At 35.1% G+C, this 21727-nt stretch overlaps 1 protein-coding gene across 1 annotated transcript in view; it reads right to left on the reverse strand.

Moving 5' to 3' along the window:
* Window positions 1–337: 337 nt before the first annotated feature.
* Window positions 338–21727, reverse strand: part of NHS (NHS actin remodeling regulator) — a 454054-nt gene continuing 432664 nt past the window's right edge. The window contains exons 4-9 of the mRNA XM_074192344.1: window positions 21585–21647; window positions 19507–19699; window positions 16698–16829; window positions 12702–15653; window positions 12230–12353; window positions 338–8994 (exon numbers count right to left, since the gene is read on the reverse strand). Coding sequence (XP_074048445.1) covers window positions 8370–8994; window positions 12230–12353; window positions 12702–15653; window positions 16698–16829; window positions 19507–19699; window positions 21585–21647 — 4089 coding nt within the window. The 3' untranslated portion in view covers window positions 338–8369. The remainder of the gene's footprint in view (window positions 8995–12229; window positions 12354–12701; window positions 15654–16697; window positions 16830–19506; window positions 19700–21584; window positions 21648–21727) is intronic.

The following is a 21727-nucleotide window of genomic DNA, read 5'->3' on the forward strand; positions in this document are numbered from 1 at the left end:
CCATTTTGTTGCCCATGGAACAAAAAATGTTGGGAACCACTACTTTAGACTTCCACTACCACTACTAACCATTATTTCCCTGTCATGATGCAGAAAACATAGATACAGGCCCTGGTACTCATAGTTTCAGGATCAGTCCTGATAGATTTGGTATTACTACATCTCTAGAAAACCTGGGATATTGTTGTATTTTAAAATTCTACTGGAGAGGGGCAGCTAGGTGGTGCAGTGGATAGAGCACCTGCCCTGGAGTCAGGAGTACCTGAGTTCAAATCTGGCCTCAGACACTTAATAATTACCTAGCTGTGTGGCCTTGGGCAAGTCACTTAACCCCATTTGTCTTGCAGAAAAAAAGGAATAAAATAAAATTCTACTGGAGGGAATATGGGGAAGGCATAACTCACAAAATATTCTATGGAACCCTGGGGATACATGATCTGTAAATTTGTGAGTATAGATTTGGGGAGGTTAACTTATTGGCATATTATCTTGTGGAGGTTTTATCAGAGATATATTTGAGATGCCCTACATATGTGTAGAAGCTTCCTGGAATAATTCTGCTACTAGAACTCCTCTATGCCTCAGGATTGCAGAGATCTCCTGGAGAAAAATTAACATTTTTTCCTTCTTTTGTGTTAGTCTATAATTGTACAGTTAGTTTTCTGATTTATTTCATTAAAATTCAGAACAATTTCTGTGAGATAACTTTTATAGTACTGAATTTTTATATTACTATGCATTGTATTACTATATTATGACTATAGAAGCTAATATGAATAGTAAGGGTGTATTCTGTTTATCAATTTGCCTAGAGTAGAAGACCTAGACTATTTGTCTTACTGTCAGTCTAGACAGCAATCTTAAATCCTCATGATGATGGATTCATAAAAGATTTGCCCCATGGTCTAGAAATCCTAAGTGTTTAAATTTTTTTTAGAAATACTACATCTCTTTCGAGTACTTTCTGAGTTTGGTTTCCTTTCAAGATAACCTGTTTATCATATTGAAAAATGAATTTGGATCTCCAATTAGAATGTCAAGTGTGTTCCAAGGACTTAAAAGAATTCCGTATCTCATCCCTATCTCATTCTCCAGGAGTGAAACATATTTGCATGCATGATCCAGAGACTATGGATCTTTTTCATGGGAGACAAGGCAAGCACTCCACCTTTTCTGGGCTTCACAGGTCTTAGTTCTGTGAAATCTAAGTTTTTCCTTTGAAGATGGAAGCTTGATTTCCTTACTCCTACCTATTGTTTGAGGTTGGGAAAAAACTTTGAAAACTTAAATACAGTCTGCTTCTTAAAATTGTGGGTTCATGAATTTGGGGTGAGGGTGTAATCCTTAGATAATACCAGCTTTAGACCTGGACCTCATAAAAATTTCCAGATTGTTTAAGAACTGTCACATTGACTTTACTAGAGATTCTTTGACATAAAGTGCTGAGAGAGGTATCAGAACAATTATTCTTTTTCCCCCAAGTTTGTAGACTACTCTCAAAAATTGAGAATACAGAAATGCATGCCCATAAGTAATCTGATTAATTTGCTGGGTTAGGAAGGAGTGATTTTTGCAAAGAGTTGGTGATTTGTTAATGGGTTAATACAGTATTAACAACCTGTTTTCCCTTTACAAATTATAAATGAATTCCTTTCACATATTGGATATGAAGTAGTTTGAATGAAATTTGTCCTAGATGAATGAAAATTGAGGCTTTAAATAGCAGGACCCTGGAGAAGGAATAGAGTTTGAGAATTGGATGTAATTTAGACTCAGAACAGTTATGGAATTTGGTATCTTCAAGGAAGACTGAAAGGAATGACTTTTCTAGGAACTACCAAATCCAAAATTTAGAGAGTCATTGTTAAATAATGTAAAATTGAGAAAGCAGAGATACATTCTTTCTAGAATGATATATCTAGACAGCTATCTTAGATCCTAATACTTCAGGTTCATAGAATAAGATTTACCTGATGTTCTAAAAACCCTGATTAGCAAACTTCAAGTCTTGTATCCTTTTTGTGAGTTTATTTTGCTTTTTAGATAACCTATTTGCAGGTTTAGATAATCTGATATGTTTTCACTGGCTTCAAGGACCACACAGTCTTAGGCAATAAATAAGACGGCTATATATTCAAAAGAGAGTCAATAACATTCAAAGAATTAGTAACTCTAGCTGCATGTGTTCCTTCCTTGATTTTTTTCCTAGAAATACCATATGTGTAGCATGCCACAGATTTGTTGGGAGGAATATTTTATAGCTTCTTTCTCATTACACCATCTTAGTCAATTGCCACATTTCATATTTTCGTTTTGTTCTACTTTTTTCTGTAGCTGAAAATGGAATTCATATTAGGATCCCCATTTGATGCTTCCTAAAGTCATTGCTAATCAAAATGTCTAATTCATAAACTAATGAATCAGGGGCACAAGAACCTAGATACAACTCCACCTGAAGTTCTAAAACTCATAAAGATAAATAGGAAGAATGATTAATTTTTATTTAGGTAGCCACATGGCATATTAGACTGGATACTGGAATTGAAGTCAGAAAGGTGAGGGGTTTAATGACTACCTTCCCATCTTGAAGTCACCATTGTTAATTGAAACAATCAAAGGTATAAAATTCGCAAATTTTAAACTAATAAACTGACATAGATCACATTTGGAAAGTGGATTAATCAGCATGAATAAGGATTTATCAATGCAAAACAGTACTAGTGGTAAGGAAAGTTAGTTCAAGTTGTTTAGCTTCTCATATTTTGATGACACAGTGACTTGTTTTCCTGATGTGCAGTATGTAAAGGAGTCAACCACATTATACTTGGAAGCAAGAGAAAAGAGTAATCACTTGGAGCATTGCTACCAGACAGTTCCTCAGAGGGGATAGGCTACAATTTCTAAAGATAAGTATAATTATCTCCCTGCCAGAGCACCACAGAGCACTAAGAAAGCGGAAACTGGAAAAAAATGTTATTTTCTCCAGATAATTTTAAGAGGAAAATGTTATAGATGGGGGATTTGATCTGAGTTTTCACTGATATAGGGAAGTCCTACATGAAGAAACTTCCTCATGAATTGACCCGTGCTCTGCAAGTTAGAGACTTGATGAGAGAAATATAGCCAGAATGTGCCAGGGATGGAATTTGAACCCACTTCTTCCTAGTTTTCAGGATATCGACTTACAAACTTAAGTAGCCCATGATGAAATATTTACCAGATCCTCCCATCTTGAGCTTACTTAAGAAAATGGCATGTCAGTCTTGAAAGCACAAATGTATTAAGAATTACAGCTACTTATAATACCATCTTAGTTTCTTTGCTTCTGTTTTTTTTTTAACTTTATCTTCTGGCTAACTGTTAAGGGAGAACATGCTAGAGTGGGCTCAGGCACTTCATAGTCTTAAAGTTATCCCCCTTGAGCCCTAAAATAGCAGGTACCTTCTGATGTGTCTAGGAGTGAAAATACAAAATGGAAGTGGTATCTCAGAGCGGGATGTCAAATTCCTTTTATTTTTAATGTATGCTTCATTTTGGCATTTGTAGAGTTAAAAAGAAACTGTAAAACTCCAAAGTATATATATCTGAGAAAGTATTTATCTGAGTTACTATTTAAGAATATGACTTCCGTGATAGTTTACTATTTTTTTGTGTTATAAAACATTAAATAGATAGAAGGAAAAGTGTCCCTAGCTGAATTTTAGCATTTCTTTCAATTATGAAGTTTTTTAAAACCACAGCCTTCTGAGAAAGAGTCTTAATTTTCACTACAGTGCTAAAGGGTCCAGTATACACAGAAAACTTGAGAATCCCTTTTCTAGGATCATAAGTATTAGAGCTGGAAGGAGACTCAGAAATCATCTAATCTAAACTTATGGTGTTGCAGTTGAAGACCAGGAGAACCCATAGAGGATAAGTAAATTTGCATTATTTTTTGAAAAGAACTTTTAGTTCTAGCGTTCTTTGACTATTCTTTCTGAGAGACCTAGTTAGTAGATCATAAGTAGGGTTTTATCACACCTTCCCCTTGAGCTGACTTAGGAAATATGGTGTCAGTCCTGAGAACATGATGAATTACTACTAGGGAGTAAAGATTACTAAAAGTTTTAGGTGATTTCAAAAATCCTGACATGCTCAAATAGAAATAATAGAGGAACAATTTGGGATGACTTGTTAACCACTGAACAAGTGGGAAAATGTTCCCTTAGGTGAAGGAGATTCATTCCTCCTGTCAGAGGAGGAAAGATAGTGAGATTTTGGTCACCATAATGAAAACCTTTAGTTTTTCATGGGTGCAGCAGAGACCAGGCTTTGGGGTCATTCATTTTGTGAATAGAGGCATATAGGAATGAAGGCAGAGGTAATAGACTTAATACTTCTGAAATGATATTGCACCCTTAAAATTGTGATACGCTGAAGAGATAAGGATATGACTGATTTTGAGGTTAAATCTTCTCTTGAGGTAGCCATAGTCAGAGTTTTAACTTCAGTATTCAAGACTAAAGTACTGGATAGTTACAATGGTTATCTTTGGGACTAATGGGTTTGTTTTACTTTTCATTGTTCAATAAATTTACTTTTGTTAAATTGTGAAGAGTGAGATTACAAGCAGAAAATTGATCTCAGTATTCAGATTTTTCTTAGCTTCCTTAGTAGGGAAAACAGACTTCTTTGTGTTGTGGGACTCTTATGGCAGAAAGGATGAGAATTATTTTTAGCAGGTACTGTCACTGAAACACTTCACTAAATTATAAACATTATAAAATGGTCCTATTTAATGCGTTTATATAGATCATTGTTTTGGAATTATCAACTCAAGTGTGATAAGATATAATATTGTGTTATAGGACAATGAAGAGAGGGGGGATTATTGAATTGCAGTCACATTTATTTGCAGTTTCTATACACACTTTCTAGATAATCAAACTTTTCTGACAGGTTTTTTTGTGAGAGGGGTTCACAATGAAACTCACCGTTTTTACTAAAAATAAATACAAGACTTAAAGTGTTGCACAGTTCTAAAATATACAAAGGCTTGGATTGAATGTAAACTTTGAAAACATTTTACAAAAGAAACCATTTTTGCAACAATTTAAAAAGTTTATATTTACAAATATTACAAAAATACAAAATGGATGCAAGTCCATAAACCATTGTCTTCTCTGCCAGCATGAACTGGTTCTACTACCAAAATAGTTACACTGTAACCTTCTTAATTATTTTAAATCTTTAAGTCTTAACCTATTTCTCTAAATCTGCCACCATTGCAGCAAATGCACTCAATCACTGACCTTTGGCAAAAGCAAACACACAGTATGCTTTATTTGCTATGACTATTCCATGTCCTCTATTCAGGCAAAACAAAGCAAAATAAAACAAACCAACCAAAAAAAGTGAAACAAAATCAAAACTAAGGAAGGGGGGAGGTTATATTTTACAGAATAAAGAAACAGTTGCATAAACTTCAAAATCATTTTAATAACATCAGTGCAAACAACAACAGAACAAAAGTTTGGAATGGTGTTTCTCACATTATTTAATGCATGTACCCTGCTTCAAAATGGCAGTGATGTTAAAGTCAGTTCTCAAGCTTTGTCTTGAGTGCTTTAAAGCCAGGTAAAGTACTCCATATCACTAAAATTTTCTGCTTATTTTTTTTTTAAATTTCCCTCACTTGTTTTTATACTGAATACTCTTTTCTATAATGGATTTATAATCCATATCTGTTTGGGCTTTTAAATCTATGAAATATAAAATAGAGAAACTTTGTCATAGATCTTTAGATTAAACAAAATAAGCAAAACTATAAGTGTTTTGTTATCATTATATATAGAAGATATCTTATTGCCTCACAATTCAAGTCAATATATTTTCTTTAAAATATGTGGTACTATTATCAATTAAATTTATATCAGTAATAAAAAGATGACATTTTATTAAAGCCAATTGTGGTGTTTCCTACTATGGGTATATTTTAGAATTTCTTTTAAAGCACACATATAACACATTTGTCTTCAGGTTAAAAGAACCACGCTGCAAATTAACTGCTATTAAAAACATTAGGAAAAATGACCTAATATGGCTGGAAATGACTGCTCCAGCCACCTTGTTACATTTATCTAAAAACATTTTTTTACTTTGTGCCAACTGTGTACTTTTCAGAATATTAGATTAATTCATTCAAATTCCCAATATGGTATCAGATGAGGTTGGTTTTCTTAGCTGGTATGTTTCCATGAATAATAAGGGTCCATTTTCAAACACCAAGCCACTTTTCCTTTAGTATAAATTTTTAATACTTTGCAGATACTGCCCCATTGATGTTTTTTGCCAATTGTTTTTTCTTTCCCCAAAGTATACACACATGTATATACATGTGTACATGCATGCATATAACTGCATAATCATTCTTCATATAATATTGGCAAGAAACTCTAAAACACAATTTGGTAATAAGCAGTGGATGAAATCAAAGTTCTTCTTTCTTTCCAGAAGAAAAAAAATTGCAAAACCAACATTCCTAGTCTCAATTTATTCTAACAACTCTCTAACATTTTAGATACTTCCTTTTTGACAACCTTCCTTTTCATCTTTGACACTTTCCTATGCATTGCATGAATTTTAACCAAAGTAATAAAACCCCTTTCATACAACCTACTTCCTTAATCACCATTTACTTATATTTAAAGTCAGCTTATTGATTTCTTTATGACCCTATTATTATTCTATATCCTAATCTCATTCCATTCTGTTATAGGTTATGTTCCTTCTCACACAATCCTCTGCACTATACCTTCTCGCATTCTAAAGCATATTCTAATAGGAACCACGTACATTTCTGACAAATAATCTCAAATGTTAGTTTCAGTTAATCTTAAAATCAGAGGTGTAAAACCATTTGTAGATTCAACTCCTAACTATATTTCTTTCAGTTTAAGACAAGAAAATTCAAGTAATTTCAAGTAATTCAGCTTGTTTCCCTGCCTTCATTTTTATCAGAGCATCTACTCTGACAGATTTCATTCCCACCCGCCACCCTCCCTATATCCCCACCAAGCAATTATAGTAAAACCAGACAAAGTTGTATGTAGCATTGTGAACCAGAGCTTTCCCCCATTCCCAGTTTAACAATGAATATAAATAATGCATATACATACCTATTTCCCAGCTACATTTTTCACAGTGTCATTTCTGTTAATATCTAGGTAGCATGAATCTCATCAGCACAAAGAGAAAGCTTCACTGAAAACTCATTGCAGATACTGATAAATCAACAGCTCCATTGCATGCTTACATTTTTAAAAAATATTGTTAGTTTAAGAACTTGGAACTAATTGTCTAAAATGTTTAAATATTATAGTCATTAGATTCTGATTCTTTGTACCTCAGTAGCCTAATATAAAACATAACACATAAAATTGAGTTCTATTTCCCCCTGCTCATTTTTATTAAAGCAATTGATTTAAAAATAAATGGCTAAAGGACACTGTCAAATGCTTTTGCTTAGGGCTTTGTATTGAGATTGATAACTTCCTTTCTTTATTAAAAAAAAAAAACTTAAATGCATGCTTTCCATTCTTACCAGTTACCAAATGGTAAATCACAGCTATGCTTTGCTATGAGCTTGTTTGGTGCTGAAGTTTACAAGAAAAATGATTAGGTTTAAATTCATAAGGTTTTAAATTAACATTTCAGTAAGTAACCTTGAATTTTTTCCTATTTTTCAAGACTGTAAAAATTCATATTTGAGGCTTGATTATCATTCTGAAAGTCATATTGGTGGACTTTTAAACATGATGTTTGATATGAAAATGGTATTCACAGAATACAGTTATGACATTTTATTTCTTTTGTCTTCAATAAACAGTATGCAGTAAATAATTGTTCACATGTCCACTCTTCTCTAATAGTTCTATTTACATTTTTTATCAAAAATATGATATTTACATGTGTTTAGTTCATTTTGTTTAAACTTTGTTTCAGTTCATTTTAATGTAGAAAAATACCAATCCTTAAGAGTCATTTCATCTCTCTCTAGGGAAGCACAACAGTGAAGAAGATTCTTTCCTAAATTGGCAGCTGAGAAAGATACTTTCCCTTTTTTCATGGAAATTTGATTTTTAAAAACTACCTTAACAAGAATAAAAGTGGAATAAACCAAATGAAGCTAAAGATTTAGACATGGGAAACAGCATATGTTTCTACTAGAAAATGCAAAAATAAACAAAGAATTACAGGGCTTAAGCACTGATACTTCTACTCATATCTTTTGAGTTCTGCAGTATATTTTTCACATCCTTGTGCAAGCCAAATGCTTTCAGTGTTAATGTATTTCCTAGTTAACAGTGAAGCTGTAGAGATTATGCAGCCTATGCTGAGCTCTGGGAGGATCTGTCATCATGGGGGCTGCCATCTGAATTCTCAGTCTCGCCTTCTGAAATAGCTTGCATGGGTGTGTTGTATAACCTGCAACGTACACTGTAACGGCTGCTGCTGGCTGCAGGGGGTGCCCGGGAACGTCCAACCCTAGATGAAGCTGACATGGTAAAATTCTTGGAGGAAAATCCTTCTGCATTAACTCTTGGGGAACATGGAGAGAGAGGGGATAATGCTTCTGTCCCCGATGATACCTGGGGAGGCTCATCCATGCTTGGGGGGGGATCAGTGGGGAGCTCACCAGGGGATTTGGGCAAGATGGGGCTCTTCAGGATTTCAGTGGCAGACATCCGGTAACTGGAATCAGATCGGCTGCCTTTTTTAAGAAGCAACAGCTTAAACTCTTCATTAGACGTGTTGGACTTCTTTGCATTTCGATAGATAAGACCAGGAGATCTCTGGCTGTTTGGTGGGGTTGGCACATTGCTGTTTGGAGATAGGATGTTGCTGGGGGGTACAGTGCTGTTGCTGCTACTGCCACTGCCAGGAAAAGCTCTTGATTTACTTCGTACAGATATGTCTCCAGAATCTTTTCTTCCAAGTACTTTCCTCTTTGATCTATGAAGTACAACAGAAATAATGAAAACTCTCAAGATTGTGTGTGTGTGTGTGTGTGTGTGTGTGTGTGTGTGTGTTTTTAATTAGGACAGTAAAATCACATTCTATAAGATCTAACAGACATAGATTAAATTTAAATAATGAACATTTCAAATCAGTGACAAAAAATGTTTAATACTAGCTTTATAAATTTGAGGGCTCTTTTCACTATCTCACAGGTAAAGATTCTTTGAAGGGTATAAAAGATACAAATGCAGCATGTTATTAATAACTTACCAACTCTTCTATTCCTTGATACTTATCATTTGTAAGCTATATAGTTTGAATTTAATCTGGACATAGAATAGGAACAATAAAGTCCTAGTATTCCTCCTTAAAATGGAAAGAAAGTATTCTTGCTTAAGTATATCCACGATATGTTCTTTCTAGGGTGTATAATTCCTAGATCTGTAGCTACACTTTAAAGATGAGAGAGGAATATGGGACTGGGAGGAGTTATTACCCAAATGATAAGGCAGGGACATATATTAGAGAACTAGCTTTAGAGTCAGGAGATACCAGAGTTTGAATCTTGCTTCTAATATTTAGCTCTATGGCAATCATTAAGTCACTTAGCTTCTTTATGTCTTAACCTCTTCATCTTTAAGATGGAGACAATAATTCCTGCATGTAGGACATTCAGGGCTGTTGTGAAGAATAAATGAGATAATGTATATCAAGCACTTTGTAAATCTTAAAGTGCTATAGATATGAGATATTATTATGAGATTATATTATAAACATATAAATATGTATACATACATAATGTTATATATTAGATTATTACTGGTTCAAACCAGTCATCTGTTACTTTTCTGGATGCTCCCTTCTTCAAATGGATTTTTTCTTGCACATGACTGGTTCATCTATTAGTTATCATATCAAACAATAATCTGAATTAGTTTAATTTTTAATGCAGATTGTGGAAAAGATAATTTCCAAATGTTGTTTTAAGTACTCATATAGCAAATTTTAAAAATTTAAAAGAAACCTATTTATAGTGATATTGGCATGTTTGTAATTGATGTTGACTTTATTCAGGACATGGACATGACTGATGGCTTTCAACAATATTGATTCATTAACTAAAATGCATAAGGGATTGTAATAAAAATGCTTTGGAGAATATGATACATGCTATTGGACATGGCACTGTATACTGGCTAAAATCTAGCTGATGTCATAGCCATGATTATAGTTATCCTTTTCACATTGCAATTGGCATAAGAAAGTAAATAGGAATTTTTTAGAAGTTTTGTGGAAGACAAAGATAACTTGTGAAGACTAGCAGACAACACACAAAATGTTTAGAAACTCAGAAATACATTAAATATAGCATTGTATAATATCAACATATTTTATCTTTTAATACCATAATTCAGATTTCTTCTCTGCTACAAAGTGAAGACCAAAAATTTTTAATGCAGATTTTCCAGGTGGGGGAGAGGGAGCACCTCTAATTCTCTGCCATGTGTAAGGGATAACTATTTCTGTATTAATCATACTGTATCTTGAATATAATTGCTCAATATGGACTACATTTTTTTCATTCAGTAAATATTTATTGGGTAACTACTACGTAAAAAGTTGTGCTAGATATTATGTAGATTTAAATTTTATAACTTCAGCTAGTAGTACAATTAGTCCTGTTTCACAAAAAGTGAAATTACTTCTCATTATTTTTGGCTAGTTCAGTATGTTAGCGCATTGCACTAATACCATGAATATGCATTTGTTCCCTATGTGGACTTTGATTTTCACTCTCTTTTTGATCATGTATGCTTTGTGGTTGTCATGTAAATGTATGCTACTAATCATACAAGAGAATAGTAGGCCTCTAGGTGGCGCAGTGGATAAAGCACCAGCCCTGGAGTCAGGAGTACCTGGGTTCAAATCCGGTCTCAGACATTCAATAATTACCCAGCTGTGTGGCCTTGGGCAAGCCACTTAACCCCATTTGCCTTTCAAAAAAAAAACCTAAATAAGAAGAGAATAGGCAAAAGAGTGTGGAAGAATCAGCCAAAATCCAAAATTCATTGCTATTAATGGAAATAAAATAAACATAACATCAGGAGTTTTAAAACTGAAAAGTGATGTTAAAGAACTAGTCCAATTTTATAGATTTTACAAATGAGGTAAAAGCTCACATCATTAATTAATGATAGAGCCAGGACCATCTCCATACTTCTAGTATGGTGATCTTTTCAATGTGGCATAATGGTCTCTTTTATAATAGGTGGGCAATTGACATCATTTTTATATATGAATGATAGCATTGTTATAGAAATATCCCCTTTAGGCAGATAAAAGGAGTTATTATATAGCTAAGATTTTCTAGGCAGTCACAAGGTCAAGAAGATGAAGTATACTCTTAATGAGGTATTGTTAGACAATATGTTCTGATTTTTATTTAAGAAAATGTGATCACCTTTGTTATAGAATATTGTAAGATGTAGTCAGGTATCGTGCACACTCATGGCCCAATGTATGCTTTGTATTCAGATTATCCTGGTGACTTAATTTCCCCTCTGCCTTATAACTATAATCATTACTTTGAACATGTTCAAAAATATGAATCATTTTAATCTCAGGAGATATCTGAAAATGTAAATTTACAAGTTAGTGGCTAAATCAGAAATTAAATTAGAACTTCCACTCTAAACCACTCCAGATAATCTGATCACATTTTCTTTTTAAAAATTTTATTTAAGGCAATGGAATTCAGTGACTTGCCCAAGGTCACAAAGCTAGGCAATTATTAAGTGACCAAGGTTGTATTTGAACTCAGGTCCTCCTGACTCCAGAGTCAGTGCTCTATCCACTGCACCACCTAGCTGCCCCTCACATTTTCTAATAAAAAGCTTGATCCAAATTTATAGTCCTAGGGGAAAAGTCAAAAGTATTTGTAGGAAACTTTCTCTTAAACCCATTATATAAGGGCTTTCTTTATATAATGATTTATGTTTCTCAACTCAAGTCATAGTCCTGGAATTGATGAACTTGAAGGAAATCTGAGAGGACATCTAGTTTTGTTTCATTTTTTATTCATTCATTTTATATATGAGGAAACATCCATAAAGAATTTCAAACTCAATTTGAAAAAAATAATTTCCTTGCTTGTTTGTTCTAAATCTTTCAGGGGCTCTCATTTACTTTAATCTAAGTCCATTTGGAGACATTAGTTATGATCCCTCACCTGTGAATGACTGCAAAGAGATCCTCTGTAGTTCGAGGTTTGTTTGGAGACACAAAAACATCATCATCAGCCTGAGAGTCTTCACTAAATGGTGAAATGATGGAGTCATCACTTGGTGAAGATTCTTTAAAAAGAACAGAAAAGCATTCTAATGAAGAGGACCCCTAACATTTTGACAAAAGAGCTAGTACCACGATTCATTTTATAATAGTGAACAACAGAATTTATCTGTCTTTCATGGATCATGTACAATCTTTTGACCAGTATTTAGTTTCTCAATAAAAAAAGTTTGAATAAAAAAAGAAAAAGAAAATTAAAAGAACAAAAAAAGTTTGACATTTTTATTAATAGTAAGTTAGGAAAGGAAACATAACAATATTGTACAATATCAAAAATTGAGTAAGTAAGATTGAGTAAGTAAAAATTAAATATAGGGAACAGTACTTTCTTGCCTTTTGAGACCCAAACTCACCTTTCAATGAAACCTCATCTGTATTTGCCTGTGTCTCCTCTGTCCTTCGGTCATCAGAGGCACTTTTGGTAGAAATACCTGATGCAATATCACTTTCCTGTTCAGATTGCTTTTCACTGAGTGAATTTACAGTTGTTAGCTCTGATTCATAGCAACTATGCCCAGGCACTTTGTCATGGTGGTGGCTCATAACAAGGTGATGTTTAAGTTGGCCATTCATGTCTGTTGCTGCTCTGGTTGGTGAATCAGACAGAGACAGGGATGAGCTTTCGTCCCCAGTTTTAGCTTGTGCAATGTTCTCCCCATCTACAGAGAAAACCTTCTGCAACTGCTCGATATTGCCATCTTGCCCAGTCCCTTGAACTGTTATCTTACCATTAGAACTTCTCCAAAGTCCTTCTGCAGATATATCATAGTTTTTCCCTTTTGCATGTTCTAGAAAAGGTTCCCTGACTATTGACATTTGGTCTTTTGTGGCTTTAGCCTCTAGAAGACTATTGCTACTGGCTGATGATACAGTTTCTTGATCACAATGATTTTTCACACTGAAAACTGAATTTTTGTCTAAATGCATTTTATCAGGACCCATATCTACCGAAGATGAGTCAATAAAGGACAAAATTATGTCTTCTGTGGAATATTGGCGTGATATTGATTTCTTAGTTATATGTGGCCTTGTTTTGCTTGGAGACAAGGCAGCCACCATGATAGTAGATTCCTGTAAATAAGGTAATTCTGTATTATCATTGTCCTTTTGTTTAACTTCATCAGACTTATTAATTGACCTAAGGTTAACAGATTTCAGGACTGTAGGTGTAATCGCAAGGGATGGTGAGGGAGTAGAGTTAAGTGTTTCTCCTACCAAATTTTGTTTGCAATGAGTAAATGCATGCAATGGATGTCTGTTGTGATAAGGTTTGTTCAAGACACTATGAAGAGCACTTAGGTCAAGATGGGTAGGAGGTATAATTGGAAGTTCAAGATCTTTGCTTAAAGACATAGTTCCATCTTTTGGAGAGGGGTGTTGAAGGGAGGATTTCCTTTCTGGGACTTTTGGCTTTCTTTTACTACCTCCAGGAGATAATGGTCCAGAGAAGAAAGCTGTGGGAAAAGATGATGTTGGTGTTTCAGATTGGCTTGAGTAGCCACTTGATGGTGATGCTAAGCCAGCTAGCTTCTCTGGTGAAGCTAATTTAAACTCATTGTCAACAGAAGGAAGGGATGGAGTAGTGGCTCTGGATTCAGATTGGGATGTTTGTGATTCAGAACTCTCTGGTGATTTGATGCATTCAATGACTGTGGTACCCGTAGCAGTGCTAGAATTGGATAAAGACCTATAAGGATCATTTGTTTTCAAGTCATTTAAAAGCCAGAGATCTGCATAGTGAGTTGATTCAGCACCTTCATCTTTGAATGATGGAATATCTGCTGTATCCAAATGAGACTCCTTTATTCCATGATCACTCTGGTTCATCCATGAATGTTCTTGTTTGCTGGATAAACCAACACTTTCCATTCGAGAAGGGGTATTGGAGAACTCAAGAGGCAATTTCATTTCCCTGGAACTGTGAGGCAGCCCACTGCTTATCTTTGGTTCTTTCTTCTCAGGAATGTCTGCACTTCCATCAGATTTCCTCAAAGATGAACTGCGTTTTGGTGGGGCTGGCTTTGCCTTTGGTTTCTTGAAAGAGATGCTTGGCCTTCCATGCCTCCTCTGATCTAGATAGTCCTGCCAGGTACAATCTGAGAAGGTGAGAGGAACAGCAGTGCCCTGGCCACTCTCAGCACTTGTGGCTGTATAGTGGCACATGTAACTCTTATTACCTTTGAGACCACAGTCAAAGTGCATGGAGGTATAATATCCTTCGGTATCCACTGAAAAATGAGAGCTAGTATCTGCTTTGTCAGATGGAGACTTTTCCAGAAAACTATCATAAGTGGCCATACTTGTGAAGCTTGGGCAGCCCAAACTGTCAGCCTTAGGATGCTCAGGGCTAAAATCCTGGCGGCAGGAGGCATCATGATGGTGGTGCAGGTAGTTCCATTCACTGTCACTTGTATTACTGTTGTTGGGGTCATCTAGCAGATCTGCAACAGTGGAAGTGAAGGAGCTTGCCCGATGCCCCCTTACTTTATCCAAATGTTCATTATAGCTGTCTGTCACAAAGACATTAGAGTCTTCATTGGCATTAGGGGCTATGTTCAATGACAACTCAGAGTCACAGTGTGAAGAGCCAGTCAGTGGAGGAGAAGCAGCAGGGGGGATGGTTTCTGATGTTTGTGAGGGGCATGTGGAGCTGCTCCCACTCCAGTTTCCACTGGATGACTGGTGATCATCCTTCTGATCCATGTGGCTGCTGAGGAGAACTCCAGCTGTGGAGATGGAATGAATCGGGCTCCCAAAGGTATCTGAATTAGATGAAATTTCACAGCTCCCAGAATCAGCCATCCTTGACAATCTTGACCTCCCTCTTTCATTTAACTTATGCTGGGGGCTGTGGCGATGTTGAGAGCAGGTTAATCCCAAGGTGGGCTGGTGTTCCTGTGACCCTTGGCTGCTCATGGCATCAAGATCCTTATTTGGTCTCCTTTCCTGGTTGTTCACTTCATAGGCTGAGGTTTTAGCACCAATGTTATGCTCAGCATCACCTTCTCTAGCACCCTCACGGGGAAGACTCCGTGATCGAATGCGGCTGCTTGCCGCAGTAGTAAACATGGTGTTGCCGTTGTCTGCCAACACTGAAATGTTGCCAGCAGAGTGAGAAAGGGAAGCTACAATGCTTTGGCCCCTCTGAGCTCTGATTCTCCTTCTGGATGGAGCAGCAATGAGAATCTCCTCAGTTTGGCATTCAGAATCCCTGGTCCCCGACCTCCTATTGATATTACTAGAGAAGTCTGGATTTGCATGCACAATCACATTCCGCTCCCTGGCCACTGGCGATTCATCAGAATCTAGGACACATGGAAAGCACAGTAAGACACTTTAGACATCTGCAGGCCACTGACTTTTCTTTGAGTAGCCCCTATAATTTTATTATGGTAGTAGAACTTTGAGATTCCCTTTTGAAATGAAACCCCTTCAATTACTGAATAAATAGCTGAATTTTGAGCCTAGCAATCTTCATATATTTCATTTCCCTCAAAAGAATAATTCTATCCTTAAAATTAGGTAAAAGATTCAAATTTCTTGTGGGAAATTTAAAAATTTCTTCCTAGAAAAATCTTAATTTTTAAATTCTTTATGACCTTCTTTCCCATTCTTTTCATGCCACATTATTTTGCAAGATAACTGAATACTATCAAAAAAAATTTAAAGTAGAATTAATTTTATCATGTCTATCGTATGAGCCATCTTCATTTCATCCTATCAGTTGGTCCCAACTTCCCAAATGCTACTTATTAGCAAGACAGAACAACAGGATTCACAGGCAGATGAACATGAAATGAATTAAAATTCTGTTTCTAAGTAAATGACCTCATAATAAAAGAAGCAAGAGATACTAAATGAACTGAGCATATAAGGTAGAACCCAGATATCAATATTAATGTTAAAGAGAATTTCTAAAGTACAAAGTTTAATATTATGTTTATGATAGTTTAGTTTCTTGAAAGTGTCTTATACACCATCTGAAGAGCCTCAATTTATAAGAAAAAATGTTTACTGAATCTAGTTACTTTTAAAGCTATGGCAGAAACAAAAGGTAACTTTTAAAAAGAAAACTGATTAGATTTAAATGATAAGGAGTGAACATGTCTAATTATTTCACTCAGTAAAATCTAATCTCAACAATAAAAGCATAGGGCTCATGTCAATAATGCAATATGGTTTCAGCAATATTTAAAAACAACAAAACAACAAGATCATCGCAAAACTCTAAAACCACAAAAACTTTAGCATTGCCTGAGGAAACTACTGGAAAGCAAACTACCACTTCATATCTCAGCAATTGAAGGCAGTTATAATGTTAACCATCAATATTTTTATTTATACTACACCTATTTCTTGCTGCACTCTTCTGGGTATGCCAGAGATAGTTTTCCGCCTCCTCAATTTTCGTCTCCGCTGTAGTACAGATTGTGAATGAACAAGAGAGCAGCGTATACTAGCCTCTCTGTCAAAACCAACTCCTGCAATCCACAAATAGGTCTCATTAGCCTTTAGAAATGGTAAACAAATTTTCATTTGGTTGAAACACAGTGATATTTATTGATTGGAAGTAAGTGAAGAGTTTGGATTAAGGCTGTGAGCAAATATAAGGGAGCCCTTATTCAGCTCTTATTTAAATTGTGCTGTAGTATGTTAAGCTTTACTTCTAAATGCAGCTCCCCTCAGCAGCTTACACTGCCAAAAGTAACAGAACTCAAAAAGGAAAATGGAACAAAAGTAAAGAAAACTAAATGGGGGGAGGGGAAAGCAGGAAAGGGATAGAAGGGAGAGAATAAGCGAATCCTTAAAAGCTCAGCACCTTTAAGCACTGCTATTTATTGGTCTATTTCTTGGCTGATACCTTTTCAGAGAATAACAGTAGCCAAGATGTTAACCTGGATCAGTTCAGTTAACATATCCTGACCCATTTTTTCACTAAAAGAGCCTTTGTGAAACTGTGTTGTTTTCCCTTTCCCTCACCCTCACCGACATTGGGAAGAAAATCAGCAGTCTGGGGAATTTTGTGAACAAATACATTCTTCCTGTTTTATTTCCATCTTTCTTAGTTGACAAATTGTTTTTGTGCTGACTTTTGATATATAGTAAATATTATAGAATCAATATGCCAAATATAAAACTTGGGTTCCAGGGTTGGGAAGGTATATTTATTATAAACAAACAAATAAAAAAATAGAAACAAATAAGTAAAACCATTTGAATACCCAAACTAAATATTATATGTATCTATTTTAAGTTCTGTCCAAAATAGAAAAGAGAATGAAATTCTGTCATCAAACTATGCACCATGGATTTTTCAAAGGGTTTTTTGTCACTGATAGTTATAATGTTGGGGATTGGAATTTAGTCACCTCATGAGTTGTACTCAAGGCTAGAAGTAGAGCAGGACGTCATCCTGCTCTCTTTTTCTCACTTCAAACACTATTTGTATTAAATATTGAAGTGGTATTGCATCATGGCTGCTAACAGTACCTGCTTAGAGCTCAGTTTGAAGTGAAATGCAACAAATGGGAATCAATGATTTTAGAGCTGGAAAGGACTTTGAAGGGATTTAGGAGCTATTCTTTATTTTTTAAATGAGAACCTGAGGCCCAGGGAATTCAAGTGTCTTGCCCAGTTGTTCCTAATTCTAGATTCAGGACTGTAGCAAATAGTTAATACAGTGTTGCAGAATGTTAATGATATTTTTCCTTTCAAAAATCTGAAGAAAAATGAAAGTCCTTTCTGGTTCACCTGCTAGGCTGATGAAACACATTTTTATGTTATACAAATAAAATGTTTTTTAAAATAACTTTCTTGTAAAAAGTTGTCTTTTGAAATTTATTATGGCACAAAATAATACAATATTTTGACAATTAACTCCTCAAAATCAGTATCCCTAGATTTGTTAAATAACAGGAAGAAGATGGACATTTCATAATTCTGAATTAGGAAATAAGTGCTAATCTGTAGTTTGACTTAAAAAAAAAGAACCCAACTTCCATTAATGGCAACTGATATCCTATCAATTCAGAAGTTAAAAGTTAGTGGAAGAGGTCACTGTGATGATCCTTTTCAGCAGCTAAAATTATCTGATATATCCCATTAAGGATACTGAAAAGGCACTTTCTTGGGAGCATTCATTTTCTTGCAATAGGAATAGTTGGTCATCATGAAAACTAGCTGAGAGAGAGAGAGAGAGAGAGAGAGAGAGAGAGAGAGAGAGAGAGAAATGGGAACTTCATGTAATATTAATGGAAGTGATGACTAGTGCAAAACTGCTTGTCTGAGGCCATCACATCCTGACCCCTACCCTTAGTTACATACCACCAGGAAAAAAAAATACAGTCTCATGGGGTTCTTTATTGTATTGTGAAACTGTATCAATGAAGTTAAAAAGAGAAGGGGGGCACAATGGAAAGGAGTGTTTATTTTCTGAGTTGGAAGGTCTGAGTATTTTAAAAAGCTTTTCATTCTGATTCTCATATTCAACTTTGGAATTTAAAACTAATACTGAAGAACTCCCAATAGACTGAGTAGACAACATTCAAAAAGGGAAAAGGAAAGTGAAAGAAAAGCAGGACTGGAGTTTTGGAAAAGAATTCAACTTTCACAAAAAAAAAATACAGAAATTTTTAGAGGAAACCTAATGCAGCAGACTATAAAGGGCTTCAAAAGAAGCAAATGTAATCTTACCTTTATCTGGGCAATATGAAAATAGATTTTATGGGGAGGGGGGAGTTCTATATCACCATTACTTGCAAACTAGGCACTTGCTCTTTTCTGTGCTACACATAATCATCATATAATTAGCCACTACAGCTTTCTCAATTATTTCAGTCAGTTTAAGGCCAAAGAGCTATTTGATGATGTTTCTTCTCACTCACTCATCCTCCCTCCTAATAAACAGGAACTGTTCATATTTTACATAAAAAATGACACATTGTAACATATGCACATTGATTTTAGATCATATGAAAAAAATCCATATTGGACATTTTCTGGCTTATAATGAAAAGCTATAGATCTAATTTTATTACTACATCACAGTTTTTGTTGGGATTAGACACTGTCAGCAGCCCAAGCTTGGACCATATTCACCACAAAACATTCTGACCTGAATGTTTCTGTATTAAAAAAAGCAATATAAAAAAATTGTACCAGTGACATTGATGGGGATAATACAGGAAGAAATCACTTGGGCATCTTGTTTCATTTTCTCCTCTGGAGTTGGGAGAGGCAGTGCTTTGCTCCAATTGGTTTGCTTATCCAGTGTTGAAGGAATATTATGTATTGGATTTTTCGGCCTCTGTCCTAACATGACATCTGTATCCTCGTCCTCTGGGGGATGAGACTGTAAATGAATCAGTCATCATAATTTAAACACAGATATTTACAAAAGACTCTTTTTTTTTCATTAATACTAAGAAACATAAGAGAATATAGTTATTAGCTTTCAGGAAGAAGAGGACAGAGGAGAATTATTATGAAATGTCACAAAGATTTGTAGTATTAGTTAAATAGTCAGTCAAGCAACATGAAAGGACAAAATAAATCTCCTAAATAGACATGCTTTTTAGAGCAGATTAAAGTTTTAAGAAAGTATTAGAAGATGAAAATATGCAGCCCAAAGTACCAAAGCTTTGAATGGAAAGGTGAAATTACAACACAATTAATTATATATTCTATCTTTTGAATTTAGTTTGGGGAACCGAACATTATAGATAATAAAATCATCATAAATTAGTATTCAAAGTTATTAGACATAGTCTAACATAGTCTAAGGGCTCAAAACTAAGTAGATGTTAAGTACCTGTGGAAAAGATTTAGATATAGGCTAGAAAAACCTAGGGTTCCTAAAAAAACACTATCAGAGTGAACAGGCAACAAAATCCAAAGGGTCAGATTAAACACTGGCTTAATTTAATTATAGGAGGACACTTTAGGATAATAACCTCAAAAATTTATATGATATGATGTTGGGATTGCATACTTCACTCAGTAAAATGTTTAAATGAAGAACATTTTTGACTATTGGATTATAAAATAGCATGTTGGAGGAAAGTATTCAATGTGTTTCTTTGTCAAATTGAGAAGATAAATAAAATATTCCAGCTTGGTCTCTTATAGCTAACTTCACAGATCAGGTTACTAAGGGTTTCTTGTCTTTGGTTGATTGTTTTCATTATTGAATCTCATTTTATTTTAGAGAGGGGCACAGAATAAAATAAATGCATTCCCCCGCCCTTTACTTTCTAAGGACAACATTTAATAACAGTTCATTCAGTATCAGAATTGGATGATTTTTCTTCTTTTAGTCAGGTTTTGTCCTTATACTTGGAAAGAACTACCACTTCCAGTTGTAGTGGAGGGTTTGCATCTTGACAAACAAACGTTTCTTAAACCCACTAAAAGTGTTAAAGCTCATAATCCAAGACTCCAAAGTAGCTTCTGTAAACTAACTTGCTATGTTCTCTTACCTTGTCAGAGGTTTCTGTAAAGACCCCCAACACACACTAGAGAATATAATTTCCTCTTTGAGAAAAAAAAATTTTCTTCATGCACGTTTTAGTGAAACGTTTGCAATCTTCTTTCTCTCTTCAGCTTTTGTGCAGATTCCCAGCAATGTGAATAGCTCAAATAAACTTCAAGCATAAAAGACTGTTGCCTAGGTTACTTCCAAAAAGAAAAAAGTTTGTTGTATGTAAAAAAAAACCCCACAGAGATCACATTTTGTTGCTGGTTCCCTCCTTGAATAACAATGGACTATAGAGACAAAGGAAGAATTGGGACCTAGCTACATATTCTGACTCTCTGCCAAAAGTTCTTTTCATGTAATAGTGACAGGGACAACTGGCCAGAGAATCCTTTTGTTCAGATTTCATTTTGATTTGAGAAGTTAAACTCTTTCAGGCCTGGTAGGCACAGAGCAAGTCAGAACTTTTTTCCCTATAAACTGTAATAACTAAAGGCAGCACGACTTTTCCTGGACCAGTCCTTAAGATCTACTCAGAAAGGAATGAAAAAAGTTAATCCAAGTCTCTTTCCTGCAATTTTTTTAATCCAGAGTAGGGACAGCATCACTTTTTTTATTTTGTTTGATAAACTTGTAGGCACTAGTCAAGAGGGTTCTGCAAGAAAGTTAAAAGGAGAGAAGCAAGAGTTAAAAGTGTCAAGCTGACAGGAAAGCAGTGAAAAAAAGGAGACAGGATTATGAAGGAATGCAGGGCATCCAATACCTTTCTACTCCAAGGGGTCATGTGGCAACACTCAGTGGGGGAGGACGAGCGGGTGCTGTGAAACTATAAATGTGAAATTTAAGAAAAAAACAAAAAAGGAAAAATTAAAAAACATATATTAACATAAAGTACTTCTTGTTAAG

This window comes from Macrotis lagotis, chromosome 6, assembly GCF_037893015.1.
Source record: "Macrotis lagotis isolate mMagLag1 chromosome 6, bilby.v1.9.chrom.fasta, whole genome shotgun sequence".
Taxonomy (NCBI): Eukaryota; Metazoa; Chordata; class Mammalia; order Peramelemorphia; family Peramelidae; genus Macrotis; species Macrotis lagotis.